Here is a 19,075-nt window from a genome sequence, read left to right on the forward strand (position 1 = left end):
AAACGACACTGTCGGAGGAAAACCGACACTGCTAAAGATGGCTTTTGAATGTTAAGGGTTTGAATTTTTTTTTATTATGATTTATGATTTGATTAATATCTTGCATTGTATTCATATTGCATTTTTCACGCCCGTTCTTTGTTTTTTCTAGTCTGTCTGCACGGCATTATGCATATTTGAGTTCAGTCTGATTTTGTTGGCCAAAATTATTGTGTAGTTAGGACATACATTTTCAGCGTATCACAGTATAGCTTAAAAATACTGTCTTAAAGTTTCTATAATATTTTGTATGGGTGAATGATGTATGATTTGATAGGTCAGTTGACATGTTTTGTTATGCTAATTTGTTTTTCGTGGATTCGTGAAAAAATTGTCCAGATGGTCATACTAGCCGTAGACATCGTACAGTTAAAACTTTCTTTTGTATAAAATTTTTCTTTTTATATAATCATGATCATGATGAAGTACGGCATCATTACCAAGAAACGGTTCGTGCATTGCTCCGTGACACAGTTTTCTAAACTATAGAAGTTGGGTTTTCTTGGGCGGCGAGTGGCCATTTATGACGAGTATTAACATTTATTTCTAAACACAAATCGCACATTTCAAAGAAACAGTTTGTAAAACTGTGGTATTGGAAATATACATGAGAATACATGATACTTATTCTTATTATATATCGAGATATTTGATTCCAAGTTTGGCAATATGTATATATATGGTAAATAAACATAAGGCTGTGTAATGGGCCAAATTTTAATAATAAGAAAATGCAATTAATAATGCAATCAGTACAATGAAGGGTAGACAATCCCCAAATGCTTTATATTCCTTTAAAGTCAATTCAGAATGCAATTCTGAAAGCTAAAACATATATGAATAATCACAAAAGATAGAAAAATGAAAATAATAATACATGTAGTATCCTATAATTGATATAATGCAAAAGTGATATATATAATCTATGCTTAAACCACACCCATTCAATAATGCTACTGGGATGGGTGGGTGGGGAATGCAAAAATTGCGCCATGCGGCTGCTTATATCATTTATTTATAACTGCGTATGCCGCTTACATCATTTATCTAATGGTTTAGCTAAATACCAGATTATAAACGTTGCAAATAGAATGGAGTAGGAAGTACCATTTTACATCAAAGTCGGTATTCACTGAATCCCTTATTTTGATTCCAAGTTTGGCAATATGTATATATATGGTAAATAAACATAAGGCTGTGTAATGGGCCAAATTTTAATAATAAGAAAATGCAATTAATAATGCAATCAGTACAATGAAGGGTAGACAATCCCCAGCCCAACCAAAAAAGGGGGAGTTGCCAAGTTAGCTAGGTCGGAAGGATAGAACCAAAAGATTGCACAATGTCAAATTTTCTGCTGAGGTCCACTTCTGTGTACCGTAAATATGCATCACTTTTCCACATTCCAATATCCTTTATCATACTGTCCGACATCCCAATGCGCAAACACCAAGTGGCACCGCCCCGTCGAAAAGAGTGACCTGCTATATGCTGTTTAATATCATTGCTAATTAAAATGCTATTAATGCGTGAAATAAACATCTGATATGATAAATTGCACAATAAAGGTGCGTCTTTCTTTGCACCACGTTTAAAATGAAAATGCAATAATTCCTTTATTGCTGAAGCTGGACAAAACGGATGCCCCACTATAGAGGGTAACACAATATTTAATTTTCGTTCACGAAATTGTACTGTTTTCGTCCACTGAAGCTCAATAACGTAACCATTTCTATGATAGTGAACATCACAAATTTGGATATCTCTATGTTCTACATATTTTCCTGAATGCAAAAAATTTCCTGGACGTAATAATCCATAAAATCCCATTAAGCAAGCTGACCAAATACAAATATCATTTTGCGAATTCAAATCTAAATTAGCTTTTATTATTAAGAGTAATCGAGGTGTCATTAATTCTGCACCTTTCTGTGCATCACCTATAGAACGACGAACTCCATTTAAAACTTTCTGAATCTGCCAATTACCGGAGATTGGCTCCTCTAGTCCATTTGCTTTGTGTAAATGCTTAATAATATTCAAATAATTCACAATTGTACAATATTTAAATGATTTCACATCCACTAAATATGCTATATATAAACACACATTATCTGCTGAAAAGGGCACTAAAGCCAAGTCTAATAATTCGCAAAAGGTATGAAAACAATTCAATTGAGTCCTGTATGTACGCTTTGTCCCTTCTGACCAACCACAGGCTTTGTATTTCTGCACACTACTATACAGTCTTGCACGAAGCTCTTCCCCACCTGTAAAATACAAAGGCCGGTGACATATGAGAACAAAGCTCCTTCAAAGTAAATGGTATAAAACCACACGAGTATATATAGTTCAAACTCCACAACTTAGATAATTGTCCTTTTTCATGCAATCTTGAAACACAGTCTGCTAATACATTAAATTTTCCAGGAAGAAAAATTGCTTGAACAGTGAAATTAAAAGTCGCTTGTAACCAAAAAAGTTGTCGCAATAAATTCATAACATATGATGATTTGCATGTGCCTTTGTTTATTATAGAACGTGTTGTCATATTATCTGTAAATACCATGACATGTTTGTCTCGTAGCTGTTCGTGCCAATGAAAAAGGGCCAAAATAAGTGTAACTGTCTCTTTAATGTTGATATGAAAATCTGCAACTGCTGGCATGTCAATTTTCCAATTCATATAAAAGTAATCACTGTTAAAGAATGCACCTCCACCAAAATTGCACGCATCTGTTTGAATGTTGGTTATTGGTTTGTTGTTTATAAAATTCACTGTTCCATTAAATTCATGTATAAATTGAATCCACCAATTTAAGTCTTTTTGAAAATCATCTGACAAGATAACTTTGTGTTGGCTTCCTTTCAAAGAATGCTTGAGGTCTAGCAAACGCCTAAGAAAAGTGCGACCCCCCTTTATAACCTGGCAACTCCAATTAAGCTTCCCAATAAGGGATTCTATTTGTTTTTTACTAGCCCTATGTTTACCTTTAAAATCACATAACAAATTAAAAAATTCTGTTAACTTATCACCTGGTAAACTCAGTGTTAACTTACATGTATCTATCAAAATACCTAAAAATATTAAACGCTGTGAAGGTCCTTCAACTTTATTCCAATTTATGTAAAAACCTAATTTACGCAATAGCTTAATCAAACAAGTTAGAGCAGCAGAGCATCTATCATATGTAGACTCTATAATTAAAAAATCATCTAAATATGCAATGACACAAAAATTATATTTTGATTTCATAATTCTACACACAGCACTACTTAGTCTCTGAAAAATACTTGGGCTTTGAGCTGCTCCAAAAGGTAACTTAGTGTCATAGAAAAATGTATCCTGATTATCACCTTGAAATCTCCAGTGCAACCCAGTATAAGGGTAATTAGAAGCGTGCACTTTCACACTTCTATATGCATTTGACAAATCTACTTTTGCCAGGAAATCACCTTCTTTAATAATTTTACATGCATCTTTTAAGTCCATATATTTACATGATGTATCACTTGCATAATAGTTTATACCGCCAACCTCTGGTAAACTTGCATCATGAATCAATCTTACTGAACCGTTAGGTTTTGGTATTGCACCAAGAGCACTTACAAGTTTTGGAGTCTCTATCTCATTGCACAAAATATAATTACCCAGTTTAAATTCAGACCTTAATTTCAGGTCAACCTTATCAGAATTTTCTAACGCTGACTTGTAATTTTTACAAATAAAAGGTTCATTAAAATCACATACAAAATTAGAGTGAAACAAATTATTCATCAGATTAAAACCATTAGTTACACCATCAATAATAAAATTGTAATCAAAATCTGATGTTGGCAGTAATTCTGTCCATGTGTGGGGGTCTAACGACCCGTAGTTCCTTCGTTTTTTGAACCATGCATATTGAATTCTGGTTGAGATGACTGCTGTGTGGAAACACTGTTTGATTGACGAAATTGAAATGAAGTTGAGTGCTGAGAAGCATTGTGATTTTTTGCATAACATATTGCACAGTGATGTGCCAATTTACAGTCCTTTCGATAACAATCACCTGTGTTAAAACGCCTACAAATAGTGCGACCATCAGGAAGAAAGGGTCCTTTCCCCTTTTTGTTGTAACTATTAAAGCCTGAATTTTGATCCTTATAATTAGCATTGTTTGCACTACGCGACACATTCTGGATCTCTTGAATAGCCTTTGCTGTAGCACTATCTGGTTTCTGAACAAGATGAAATTCCCTTAGATTAGATATATAAGTACCCCATTTGAATTTTTCAAGTGCCTGTCGGTCCCTGTACTCCATATCATAAAGTAAAACACTAGCCCAAACATTGTTAGCTGCTAACCGAAAAATAGATTGTATGTAACACAGATAGTCTGGCAATTCCCCGTGTAATAAATCCCCACTACGAAGCATATCATTCATGATCTCAATACTAGCATAACCATATTGTTCAATGGAGACCTGACCTAGTGTCAATTTCTTTGTTAACCCATCCGTACGAATTTGGTTTCCATTGTCTATGTCAATAACGTGTCTGCTCTCTAAGAAGTCTAGGGGGTTTGGCCAAACAAAGTCTGTTATCTTACGGGCTTTCTTACCTCTTACACCTGAGTTTTGAAGTTGTAACTGATTTATATGTTCTTGGACTTGATCTACCACATCAGAAGATGGCGAGGTAATAGTACGTTTACTCATTGATTTTTCCAGTCTCAGACGTTCAATTTCATATTCAAGGGAATCGTATTTTGACTGTAGGTCGTTTAACATTTTGGCCATAGCCTTTTCTGGACCATGCTCTTTTACCGGTGGCGACCCACCGCCGCTGGCGACTGAACCTGCCTCAATCAATGGGCTAGAAATTACCCTTTCTGCAATAGACGGGGCCTTCAACGGTGCTATGACAGTATCTAGACGATTGCCTGCTGTTGCTCGACTGCTTTTTCTTGACATTTTTTATGTTAAATTGTCAGAATGCAAAAATTGCGACATGCGGCTGCTTATATCATTTATTTATAACTGCGTATGCCGCTTACATCATTTATCTAATGGTTTAGCTAAATACCAGATTATAAACGTTGCAAATAGAATGGAGTAGGAAGTACCATTTTACATCAAAGTCGGTATTCACTGAATCCCTTATATTGCATAAGAAACTGGTGAAATTGAAATTTAAAATGGGTTAATCTTTGCTTCATATTTAAAGATCGTTCATGTCACCAATTTTCAGAGTATTCCATTTCTCAGTTCTTAACTTGTTACAATTTCCCTACATGATCTACATATTTTTCACATAAATGTTTTAAAGTACATCAATCTGCTTTTGTCACGTGAACTTTCAATATAAAGATATTGTCATTTTGTGAATATAAAAATGTAAAAGTTGTGTCTGTACAGTCTAGAAAAAGATAAATATGTGCGTAGAGTATGTAATCGGTTAATAGAATATAGAATTGTAATTAATAAACATTTTTTTTACGAAAATGACGTCTTAATTTCTGTATTTGCAGTCCTCTCGGTCTATTCTTTTTGTTAACCATGGGATAAGATCCGTTTCGATTCGCTCAGTAACTTAATTTCAAAAGTTTTAATCTTTGTTGCACACCAAATGATTAATTTGAACTTTTTCTGCGCTTCTCTAATCCGGCTGCATACATATTCGGTTAATTGACATGTTCCGGGGAGCTAAACAGTCAGTAGAAAAATAAATGAAATCTGTTCCTCCAGTAATTTACTTATATTGCGAACATTTTAAACTTTTTTTACTCATTTTGAAGTGTTTACAGGAGAGGAACTATTTTTCCAAAATGTATTTCTTACTGTATTTTCAACAAAAGCTAATCCACGGTAGGTATACTGTCAGTTCAGGATCGTGGTTTTTTTAGTAAATCGTTCCACTTTTTTCGAGTGTAGATCTTTTTTTTTTTGAGTGATAAAACATGCGATAAGGTAATTTAACTGCTATTTCGTAATAATAGTAATATTTTTTTACATGACTACCCATCTTATCGTGAATACTATTCATGTTTAGAGCATCAAAAAGGCACAATTTTCTTGTTTCAACCCCAACATTCAGTGTTTGATATTGTCCGGGTATTTTCGAGTGTAACAGTGAAAAGTGAAAAAAGGTATTTTTGACTTTAAAATAAAATCCTTTTTCTAGTAACATTGTGCGGGGGATTCATAATCTTAGTAACTTCACGTCATGCTACTTTTGATTTTACAGTTGGTAATATGTTTTGGAGTGAATATAGATAGATATCAGGATTAAATTTAGTAAATACGCCAGAGGCGCGTTTCGTCTACAAAAGAGTCATCAGTGACTCTCCAAACCAAAAAAGTTAAAAATGCCAAATAAAGTACGAAGTTAAAGAGCATTGAGAACCAAAATTTCTAAAAGTTTTGCCAAATACAGCTAAGGTAATCTATGCCTGAGGTAGAAAAGCCTTAGTATTTCAAAAAATTCCACAATTTTGTAAACAGTAAATTTATAAATATAACCGTAACAATGACAATTCATGTCAGCACAAAAAGTGCGGAGTTTAAAAAAAGAGTTAGAAACCTACTGGACGGCAGTGAAGAATCAGAAAAATGCTATTTAAACACAAATATTACTGAAAACAGGCCAGGATCATGAATATATACTGTACATGTTATTCATAAGATGAGAAATACAACAATATACTAGTATACAAATGAACGATAATACTTGTTTATAAAATGCAAGTGTTCAGTTAGTACACCATTTTAAAACTAATGAATGCATTGGTTCCATACCTTGAAAAGTACTTAATTTGGACCTTTTATTGATTTCAAACGTAAATTCATGGTCACATAACATTTTAAGCTACAGGAAATTAATTTAACCAATCGAAAAAACCGGGACACATAGAAATGAATTTAGTCTCAAAATGTCGTTGTCAGTGCAATGACAAGAACTTTTGTAAAGTTCATTTATATCTTAGACTAAAGTGCCTAGAACACAGGCACTTGTCTCAGAAAAAAATTTCCTATATACATGTACCTTATTATAACACAAGGTACTTAACTTGCATTTTAGAAAAATGTCAGGTGGTGACGAAGTTCCGTTATATGCCGCTTTATAGGCTGTCAACCCCGCTAAAACTTGTTATATCGTAAATCTAAATTGATTTATCTTTACAATGGTGTATAACATGCCTACATTTGTTGTCGGAATCATCCGCAGCAATCCTACCAAAGTATGTCAATCGTAATAATTTTGCAAACCGCTGAAGAATTGGCAATACACGTCCGCAGTACACGACTTATTATAAAAATTGTTTTGAAAAAAACCTGTTAGTTTTCGTATGAAAAGAACTTATCATACAGTTAGTAAAATTGTATAATATACCGTGAAAAAAATCTAACAAGTTTTGTTTGTGGTATGTCTAATAAGTTACAAATTTTCCCATGACGTCAATGTCCTGCAGACTCTCTCTTGACTTTACGTATGAAATGAAACAAGATCAGATAACTCCGAGAATCATTTAGACTTTCCCATAGAATTGACCAATCGGAAACCGAGATATTCATGCGACTAAGAAGTTAAAGAAAAATCTACACTCATTGTATAGTGCTGGAGTAAACCCGAAAGGCCTTACGCCGATTACAAACACGTTAATATGGAAGCGTTTTGTTCTTCCTACGGCATTGTACTCTTGCGAAGTATGGGAACAACTCTCAAATTCTGAAATAGAACTTTTAGAAAGAACACAACGATATGTTGCACGATATGTACAGTGTATGGACAAATATTCACCAACGGACTCAACTATAAGCAACCTTGGTTTATGGTCATTGGAAGCTGTAATCGACAAATTCAAACGTTTATTCTTTGGGCGATTATGTAGGAGTAAATCGGGCACAACTCATAAAAAATTGTTCAACATATGCATCAGTCAATTTATTCTGGATGAAAATGCCGAACACTCTATAACCTATAATCTTATAACAACTCTTGTTAAATACGATCTATTTTCTTTCCTTGAAACCTATGTAAATGAGGATTACATACCAGAAAAAGTGCTGTGGTCGAAAATTGTCCGTCAGTCTAGATTGAAATTTATGAAGAGAACAGATGGAAAATAAATTTAGAAAATAGAAATGAACTCAAAAGGTATTCCAAAATTCATCCTACCCTCTGTGAACATAGATTAATTCGGTTGACAGTTTTATATCCCGATGCAAAACTCGAACTGCTAGTACTTGTGGCTTTAGGATCGGCAGCCATTAAGAAAGCTACATGCACTCTATGTAACAAAGAGTCTTTTGATATCATTAAACATTTAATTATGGAGTGTCATGTTTTATTAACAGAGAGAAATGTTATGTTTTATAAAATTGTAGATGAACTTCCCATTCAAAAATCTGTGGACATTTTCAATTTAGACGACGATGACCTTCTTCAAGTACTATTAGGAGCTGTTAATGATACAGTATACGATCTCGATCCTATAGATTGGTCTAGAATGATGTATTACATAGCAAAACATGTTTACCCCATGTTTAAAAAATTCAGACATGTATTATTTGAAAACAGGTTTAATTTTGAATTTTGAATAGACTTTGATTGAAAAACGTTGCGTTTTTGTTGTGTATACTAGAATATATGTATTGTATGTTTATCTAAATGTGTTGTTTTTTTTTTGTTTTTTTTTTTTTTTTTCATTGGGTATTTATTTCAAAATGTATTCTATTTTGTTTATTGTGCAAATAATTATTAATTTCTTTTTGTATGGAAAATCTTCATATACATGGAGGAAATAAAGATTCATCCATTCATTCATTCATTATATATTTATATTATGAGTACATGTATGAATAGAATATTTAGGTTGCATAAATAATAATTGTAATCGTTTAATATCAATTTAATCGTATATGAATATAAGACAATGATTTTGTATATTTATTTTATTTTATTTATTTTTTGTTTGTTTGTTTGTTTTTTGGTTTTTTTTTTTGTACTTTTTGTTTTGTTTTGTTCCTTTTTTTTTTTTTTTTTTTTTTTGTTTTTTGCTTTTTTTTTTTTTGTTTTTTTTTTTTGTTTATTTTTTTGGGTTTATTTTGTATAGGGAGGGGGTGTTAATTTAAGCACTGACACTGACAGGTCAAAATGAATAAACATGTATTGTATTCTTCTTTATAGACAAAAATGCATATAGATATTGTATGAGATGAAGAAATACAAAATAAAGAATTATAAAAAAAAAAATCTGTATATAGAATAAGTTGGGAAATGTATATCCCATATGCAGGTGAATTTGGTATATTGCTACAAAGGTGGGGGAAATGGATAATTTCAAAGTGAAAATCGTCTTGTTTGTCATAGATTCTTGAGACGACCGTAAATGTCAAATAGGAAGAATAAGTCTAACCATGAGGCGGAGGAAGCCGTGTCTGTTGTTTCTTTCATTTTACCAATTCTGACAAAGTATCCAGTTTAACATCTTCTTGTTTAGCCCCTACTCTGACGTAGTCCTCAATGGAATCCATCATTATTTTGAAGTTATTGTTTCAAACACATGACTTTTATATTATGATTGAAAAAAATGTTGATATGTTATTTATACCGCCGAAAAGAGTTATTTAGAACTGTATAGACTTTTATGAATTATATAACGTATTTGAAAGATATTGATGTAGTGTGTACATTATTATTGAAATGTTATATTTTTTCTAATTTTTCTTGTATTGTATTATATTTGATTTGTTGAATATTAGATATAGAATTCGTTGGATATTTGAAGTATGAGAAATATTTTTGTGAATATCTAAAGTAAAAGATATGGAAATTGTAGTTGTTAATTTTTTTTAATTTTGAGTAGGAAGGATATGTCTAAATCTGGGCAGTGTGTTTTGATTTAATAAACAATTCTATTTATATCTTCTTAGTAATTTTAGAAAAATTAATAATTCAAATGGGTTTTTATTTTTGACAAAATCAAATTAAACGTTCTGGTAAGATTAATTTATCAAGTTCAGTGTATAATGCGATTATTAAAGCATAAATAAATCTTTCACAGATATTATCAAGGCCAAATAAATTGAAGAAAACTAACTGTATTTCTGACCATACGGTTCGAGTTTTGCACAGTGTTATGATGACTTAAGATGCGGACATTTTGTGTACATACACTTCATTTTGGTCACTGGTAGAAAGATGTCGCATTGACAATCATACCATTTCTTTACAACCTATGGATTTTCTTTCGAAATGGTAATTTATCTTGTGCCAGCTAGTTAGCTAAGTTTTGTTGCTCAGGTGTTAAAATCTGTTAGAGAGTCGCAATCAATGATATATTGTATGTAGTCTCTACTGTCGATGTTCCAAACTATCATGTTAATGGTCTAATAATAGCGCATGAACAAATGTTTTATTGCATTTATCTATGTTGATAAAATTAAATACTAGAATCATTACAACTTATAATAGTAATATATTGATACACATTCGGTTTAAATCTTTTTCCATTGATTCCAAGATTTAATTAACTATTTATGTCCTCTTACAGTTAAAGTTGAAAATAATACATCGAACATATGCGTTTTGGTTAGTGCCTACAAATGAACGTATGTAAAAAAAAATATCTATTTTGTTTCATTTTTGTCTGTAACAACGATTTATTTTTAGTGGTGTCAGACACCTTCAAAATGATCCATCTAGCTCACATCTTGCCAGTTAGTGGTTTGAAAGATCCTGGAGATTGTTTCCAGTGGGGTGGCCATGAAGCTTTAATACTAGGACGAGAGCTGAGTCTCTCATAATACGACTTAATGTTGGGAAAACTGTCGAGATTCAGTCCCACACGGACACCAAATCCAATAAAAGGAAAAAAATATACATCAGCCATCGTGAAGTCAGGACCTGCGAGATAAGCGCCAGTCTGTAAATAAATAGAATATTATGTATTAAATCATGACAATATATGTATGTAGATTTGTGTATTGCTTCCTGGGGGAAAATGTAGGTAGGTCGGTAAAACATTCTTCTTTTTGGGAATAATTTGATAAAAGGCTGAAGAGTGAAACTTTCTTGACGTGGACGTTGCTACACCAAATTTAACTGCACTTCAACGTTTCTTGAACAAGGTTGTAAAAAAACGTTTGTGTGTGAAAATTAGTCATCGATATTTTAGGTATGGAACCACTAATTCAGGCCCGGGCGGAAAGAATATACAAGAAAGTAGTACATATTTTAAACAAAATGGTTCCTACGCATAGCTGTATCTTTGTCAATTGCGGGTATATTTTGTTATTCGTGACTTGGGATCACTGTAGAACCCTTGGTGAAAGATTTATTTAAATTATAAAGAAGTATATGAAATTATGATAGAAGGGCACATTTGACCTGTTGTTCAGATCAGAAGTTCCTGTTTTTTGTACTATCAAACTTCAGGGAACCAGTACGCTCTAATATGCAGATATATATAAAGGTATGTTGATTTTTGCAGCACAAGTCAGGATACGGTACAGTTTTGACATGAAATAACTGCCACTTTATTTGAACTTAAGACAAAGAAGCCTTTAATGCTTGAAATTGCAGAATTTAACATACAAAGCAATGGGGCTATGAATAAGTGGTTTTATACCTTTACAAACTGACTATGACTTCTCTTACACTGGTCTTTCGTGGTCGCAAAACAACATGCAGCCGATCCCCATTATGTGACTTTAAGTGGTCTTAATGTTTTGCATTGTTTCTGCATTAGAAACTATAAACTAATAGTTAAAATGACAGAAGTGTTTAGATTTTTTCCCAAATTTCATATATAGTGTTTTGTAATTTCATCGAATTGTTTTTTTTTTTTTTTCAAATGCACCAGTGTAGATAGACTAAGTGTTATTAACAAATAATGAAAATCTCATTTTGACTCTGCAGCCTCAGTCACATATTGAACTTGCATTGAGATGTGAGTGCTTTCTGTTGAAAGCCTCTTTACGACGTTTAGCACTTCTTAGGAAGAAAGATAAGAAGTTAGCAATATCCTTTAACTCTACTTTTCGCTATATAGATGATGTTCTTTCACTAAATAATTCAAAATTTGGTGACTATGTGGAACGCATCTATCCAACTGAGCTAGAGATAAAGGATATTACAGATACAGTTAAGTCGGCCTCATATCTTGACTTACATCTAGAAATTGACAATGAGGGTCGGTTGAAAACAAAACTTTACGACAAAAGAGATGATTTCAGCTTTCCAATTGTGAACTTTCTATTTCTAAGTAGGAACATTCCAGCAGTACCTGCATACGGTGTATATATCTCCCAATTGATACGATATTCCCGTGCTTGCATTTCCTATCATGATGTTCTTGATAGAGGGCAGTGGTGGATCCAGAAATTTTCATAAGTGGGGGCCCACTGACTGACCTAAGAGGGGGCCCGCTCCAGTCACGCTTCAGTGATTCCCTATATAAGCAACCAAATTGTTTCCCAAAAAGGGGGGGCCCGGGCCCCCTGGGCCCCCCCTCTAAATCCACCTCTGGAGGGATGCTGCTCACAAGGAAGCTATTAAACCAAGAGTTCAAAATGGTGAAGTTGAAATCATCCCTTCGTAAATTTTACGGACGCCATCACGAGTTGGTTGACCGTTATTGAATAACCGTTTCACAAATGATATCGGATATGTTCCCTACGTCGTAACTACAATCCTCTTCCCTTTCATGAATGTGACCTACCGAATTAGACTATTTACCGGATTTGTAATCACATAAGCAACACGACGGGTGCCGCCTGTGGAGCAGGATCTACTTACCCTTCCGGAGCACCTGAGATCACCCCTAGTTTTTTGGTGGGGTTTGTGTTGTTTATTCTTTAGTTTTCTATGTTGTGTCGTGTGTGCTGTTGCTTGTTTGTCTTTTTCATTTTTAGCCATGGCGTTGTCAGTTTGTTTTAGATTTATGAGTTTGACTGTCCCTTTGGTATCTTTCGTCCCTCTTTTAGCAAAATATTAGGAATTCATCAAGAAGTATTTACAGTTTGAACCATGTCCATTCTTTTTCATAACTATAACAGATAAATGAATGTGAAACATAAGTGAGAGGGTTTCAGAGACCTTTAAAACCTGGTTTAATCCACCAATTTCTAATAAAGGAAATGCCTGTAACAAGACAGGAATGTGACAGTTGTTTTCTGAACATTGATGTGTTTTTTGAATTTGCCATTTGATAAAGGAGCGTCCGTTTTGAATTTTTCTTTAAGTTCGGTATTTTTTTTATTTTACTTTTTATTACCTTCCCCAAGTAATCATTCCAGCGATTGAGTTCGTCTTTCAGTGTCTGTGCCTTTCTTGCAACATTATCCTGTAAGCATATTTATCGATGATGAGGAACATTTTCAACACTTTTTGTTATAGCAATGGTTGGGATCACTTGACGATGGGGGTAGATAATTTAACGATGGCGGGGTAATTTGACGATGGCGGAAGATAATTCAACGATCGCTGGGTCATTTGACGGTGGCGAAAGATATTTATAATACAGGCCAAGGATGTATATAATCATATATTTTTTTTGTAGTGTTAATATTGTCTGTTTTTTTTTTTTGTTGTCTGTATTAAATGTAGATAGTGTACACGTATCTAATTATAATACCGGTCTCGTCTTGAGTTTTGTCTCTGCTTAACAAACAAATTGAACATTTCCGTAGAACGTGAAGAATAATTATCAAGAATGTAATTTATACTGTTTATTTTTTTAATCCCTTGCTTGAAAACATTGTGAACCATGCATTATATGCATACTTTTATCTTCTTAAACATATGAATTTATGTTTAATAATAAATATCTTTAAAAGTTTTTGTTGAATTTTAAATCTCTGTGAGATTCATTCTGTTTAGGATAGACACATGCATATCGCATATGTTGACCTCTATATGTCCTTTGGTGTGTGAACTGTTGTCTCTGTTATATTTATTCTGTGTAGTTGACCTCTATATGTCCTTTGGTGTGTGAACTGTTGTCTCTGTTATATTTATTCTGTGTAGTTGACCTCTATATATCCTTTGGTGTGTGAACTGTTGTCTCTGTTATATTTATTCTGTATAGTTGACCTCTATATGTCCTTTGTGTGTGAACTGTTGTCTCTGTTATATTTATTCTGTATAGTTGACCTCTATATGTCCTTTGTGTGTGAAGTGTTGTCTCTAGTATATTTATTCTGTATAGTTGACCTCTATATGTCCTTTGGTGTGTGAACGGTTGTCTCTGTTATATTTATTCTGTATAGTTGACCTCTATATGTCCTTTGTGTGTGAACTGTTGTCTCTAGTATATTTATTCTGTATAGTCACATGTCTATCTCCGTGTTTTGACCTCTATATCTCCTTTGATTATGTACTCTTTTTTCAATAAAGCTGACTCAATTAGTCTGACTTACCGGATTCATACTTTCTTCTTTCGTCTCCATAAATTCATAGATATAATCCAACAACATTTTGTGCATTAAGTTAGCCATAGCCTAGAATTAAATCAACAATACTCTCTTAAATAAATAACACGTCATTGAAAGATGTTACAGATCTAATTGAGATGTTTTATTGTTGATTGGTGTTACAGAAATAAAAGTATTATCACCGCCAATAGTGTTCTCTGGATTTGTGTTACGACATTAGGAATTATCTGCTATCATTTGTGAAACAGATATTCCATATTGGACATCCAAATCGCGATGGCGACCGTAAAACTCACGAAAGGATGATTTTCAAATTCAGTAGGAACTCTTGGTATAATTAATTCTCGTGAGCAGCATCCCTCTCTCAACGAAATCATTATAGAAAATACAAGGCCTGGAATATAGAATCAACTGGGAGATATATACTTGGACAGGTATATATTGGCGCTGCAAGAATGTTGACGAGTTGACAAACGGTTGGACGGAGGAACGGACGAAGAGTTGACATACTGTTGGACGGAGGGACAACGGTATACTATAATGTCTCATTGACGGGTGTCGAAAAAGGAGGTGTGGAATGATTGCTCATGAGACATCTGTCCACCAAAGTCCAATTGATGTGGATTTAAACATTATGGATAACTACCAGGTCTTAAACAATGAGCTAAACCTAAACCGTATCGTCACCTCTAAAATATTCCGATATCACAAAAATATAAAACCATTCAAACGAATCAGATGAATGAAAACTGTTTTTACCTTTAGTCTTCATTCTGAATTGAGTACTGTACCTCGTTATCAGCAGTATTTTTTATTTAAAAAATAACTATTTTCATTTTTTTTTTTTTTGGTTTGGTTTAAAATCACGACTGATTACAAATTTAACAAGAAATTACGCTTAATGCATGTATTGCAAGCATACTAGTACATGGGGGGTCATACATGATACATTTTCTGTATGACTCGGAGAAGTGTTAATATATTTGGTAAATACAAGGCAGCATGTACAAATAAAATACTTCATTAATAAATATATGTTGATGATCGATTAGTTATAAACTAAATGGTTTGTAGTTGCTGACATCAATTGAGAGCAATCAATCGTTACAGATATCATAGTAAAAATAATATACTGACCTCATTCATCCTTTGTAGAACAAGCGCCCTCTGTTTTGTACCGGATGGTATGAGTTGTGTCCCTTTATCTTTATAAGTGCTCTGAAGAATAACCATGGTACTGACTTAAAGAATGCATATTAATACATGGCATTTTCCATATCGATCGGATTATCATTTCTCGACCTATGCCTGATGCTAGACTACAGCCTCTTGCCGAAATGAGAATCTGTGGTGGATTTTGGACCTTTAGTGAAAAACTCCATGCATTTATCTGTTGATCAAATACTTCCAATTCACGAACGCACCCTTGGAAGCTGATACCTTAATATCAGTCTATCCAGGTGAAGTAAGTCCGTCCACGTAAAGTAAGTATGTCCACGTGAACCAGTCCGTTCATTTGAACGATACATAAAATATATATATATATATATATATATATATATATATATATATATATATATATATATATATATATATATATATATATATATATGAAACGTCGCACGCTACTGGTGTTACTTTGGTAAAATCACGGACAAGACACATTCATCTTAATAATTTTTAAACATAAAAATTGATATTATAAAGTGTTGTATATCATTTTAAAGCTTTTAAACTCTTCTTTCAGATTATTGCAATTTTGTATATGTAACAGACCATTTTCATTAATTAAAACTCAATAAAACCTTTATTTTGCAATAAGATTTCCTTGTCCCGCGTTACACTTTTAGTTTTGTGAAATTCTGAATACCGTAAAAAACATATAAATTTTATTACCAAACGATATAAAAGTTTGTCTAGAACAAGCAATTCATAATTGGGCGATGCCGTAATGTCGATTATTTTTCTCTCGAAAAGACGGAAATATAAAAAAAGGGATCAAGATGATACAAATGATGTGTCCCATGCACGAAAGGTTGCCGTAATTTTTGTTAAATTGTCTCAAAAAAGGGAATTTCAGAGCAATCTCCATGTCGAAAGTAAATAATTCTTATACTAGTATTTTGTACAAAGATCACACTTTCGCCTCATGCAATAATCAGGAATTTTAAAAATAAATTCTTAATATTCGAGTTGAATAGCAATGTCCGATATTTTGTCCCCTTCAAACCAAATTAAACGTAGGGTTACGTTTTCTGTTTTTTTTTCATGTTTATATAATACAGTGCCATTCGTTAGATAAAAAAAAATTATAATGGATAAAAGTACAAAAAATTATCTCTATTTTGATATTAAATTCCCATAAATTAAATCTAATATACGAGATATCAGATAAAACTAAAATGTCCGATACAATGTCCCCACATACGATTTTGACGTTATTTAATAAAATATACTTCTAACGTTCCGTCTAATTGTCATTATTGCGGTTTTCACAGACGATTTGGAATACGGCTATTTTATTTTGTTGCTTAATATGAAAACTTTAAAATTAATGTTTTATGTTGAAGCTCTACCGATTCATAGAGAAGGGGTTGGGAGAGATTTTCTCGCGGAACTGAAGTGTTTTCCGGACTATAATAGTCGGATCCGCTATACTACAAATTAATAGAAAAAAAACCAGCAATAATAATTGTTCCCGCTAATTCCCTTGCATATATTTGTGCAGAACTGACATGCTAGATATGCCGTAGTCCTTTCGCCTTGACATTCCGGAGTGCAAATATGAGTGCATTTGCAGTGCATAGTTTATCCAAAAAAAAAGTAATCGATTGCCTTTATAATTAAAATGTATATAAAACAAATGGTTTCAATTCAAGTTACTTTTTTATTTTTAATTTGTTAATAAATCTAAAGCTTTACATCTTTTATCTAAGAAAAAACAATTAATCCTTTCTTAGGAAAAAAAAATCGATCCTTTAAAATTTATTGTAAAAAGCCATCTGCATTCCAACGTTTTTATTTTGGCTTACGTCTTTGAGTGTGTAACGTTAGGTGACACCAGTATCGTGCGACGTATCTATATATTTTTATTGTTAAAATGACCTACTCTGATTGATTGTTGTTTGATATACTTCCAGTGGCAAATATTTCATGCATGCTCAGGACGAGACTTACTTGGGTAATGCCCAACAGTTTATATTCTAATAATTAAAAACAATGTATTGAATTTAAATGTAAGTTTTAATTTTTTTATTCTAATAACCTATCTTTATTTTATATAAATAATTGTATGACTAGTGGACGAATTGAATGAATTTAAATGTTACACCAATAAAACAAAAAATATTAGACCAAACATACCTCAAGATATTCACATATTGCACTAGACTCATTAACGACCACATCTCCGTCTGTAAACGTCGGTACCTATAATTAGGATAATATTACTTACAGACTGAAATACAAAAACAAATATAATACATTAAACAACAAACATCTCCATCAGAAAACGTTGGTTTATAACAAAACCTAAGTAATTTGTTTCAGAGCCTATTCCCTTAAGCCAGTATTACACTTGATTTTTTTTTTAATTTTACTGATTAAAGTCGTTAAAATAGACAGGAATGCTGCAATCGCGCATATATCTTATTTATTTAATGAAAGAAATAACAAATAAAGGCTTAAATTGGAATGCAAGCAAGTTAAAATGACTGAAGTAAATTATCTACACATTTAGACGTATTTTGTCAGGTATGGGGATCCATACATGTATGATGACGAAAGAATTTCTGTAATATAATATTTTATAAGATATTTAAATAATGTACGATAAACGGAAATTATAGATTACGGTTAAGTTAAAGTAGTGCAATTGAATATTGATTATTGCATAGAACATGCATAAAGTGTCTTCGCAGTGATTATGTGAGTGCTATATATAATTCTGGATCACGTACCTCTCCTCTAGGGTTAAGTTTTAGGACGTCTTCTCCTTTCATTTCATTGTTGTCAAATGAAATTAATTTATTCTTATATCCACTAAATCCTTTCTCTTCCAAAGCTATCATTGCTTTCCAACACGGAACACTACCAGAACCCCAGTACAGAAACATATTCTCAGCCATTGTGTGTCTGTATTTACGTGATAAAACAGAAGTGTTCAACGATCGATAGGACAAGATTAAGAAACGTCTGGAAAGGCGGGACATTGTGTGTGCGGTTAAGATATAGTGCGATTTGATAACGCGCGTCTTTTTTAAGATATATTATCAACTTGTTTCATTTTAACCTTTAAAATATTACAACTTTCTTAGATAATACATGTAGGTTAAAAGAAGTGTATGAGGTATGTAACGATGGTAACAATGATTTACAGAAGTAATAAAATTCTTAATCAATGATATTCTTATTTAAATTGAACAACGTGAAAAAAAATCCTATCTTGACATTTTCAAATTAGTCACTAATTAACGGTTTGATTCTTAATTTCTAGAAAATTCTAAATTATTCATACAATATAATAATATTAATTGTTGGAGAAGGAAAGGGGAAACTAGTTTGGGGAGAGTGGGTGTAATCAGAACGAAAAAAGATTGTTTGTCCAGAGAGAAAA

General features: G+C 32.7%; 1 protein-coding gene and 1 long non-coding RNA gene across 2 annotated transcripts; both read right to left on the reverse strand.

Moving 5' to 3' along the window:
• Positions 1–742: 742 nt before the first annotated feature.
• Positions 743–5,042, reverse strand: LOC143082206 (uncharacterized). Its single transcript, XR_012980314.1, has 2 exons — positions 4,644–5,042; positions 743–2,309 (listed from the first exon to the last, which is right to left on the reverse strand). It is a non-coding gene; the product is annotated as an uncharacterized LOC143082206 (long non-coding RNA).
• Positions 5,043–10,433: 5,391 nt separating this feature from the next.
• On the reverse strand, positions 10,434–18,693 carry LOC143082207 (glutathione S-transferase A-like). The gene is made up of 6 exons (XM_076257787.1): positions 18,420–18,693; positions 17,824–17,889; positions 15,598–15,678; positions 14,446–14,526; positions 13,302–13,370; positions 10,434–10,949 (listed from the first exon to the last, which is right to left on the reverse strand). Exons 1-6 carry the CDS (start codon positions 18,669–18,671, stop codon positions 10,731–10,733), a joined length of 768 nt encoding a protein of 255 aa, XP_076113902.1. The 5' UTR covers positions 18,672–18,693; the 3' UTR covers positions 10,434–10,730.
• Positions 18,694–19,075: the final 382 nt, after the last annotated feature.

The sequence above is a fragment of the Mytilus galloprovincialis genome, chromosome 7 (assembly GCF_965363235.1).
Source record: "Mytilus galloprovincialis chromosome 7, xbMytGall1.hap1.1, whole genome shotgun sequence".
In the NCBI taxonomy this organism is placed as follows: domain Eukaryota; kingdom Metazoa; phylum Mollusca; class Bivalvia; order Mytilida; family Mytilidae; genus Mytilus; species Mytilus galloprovincialis.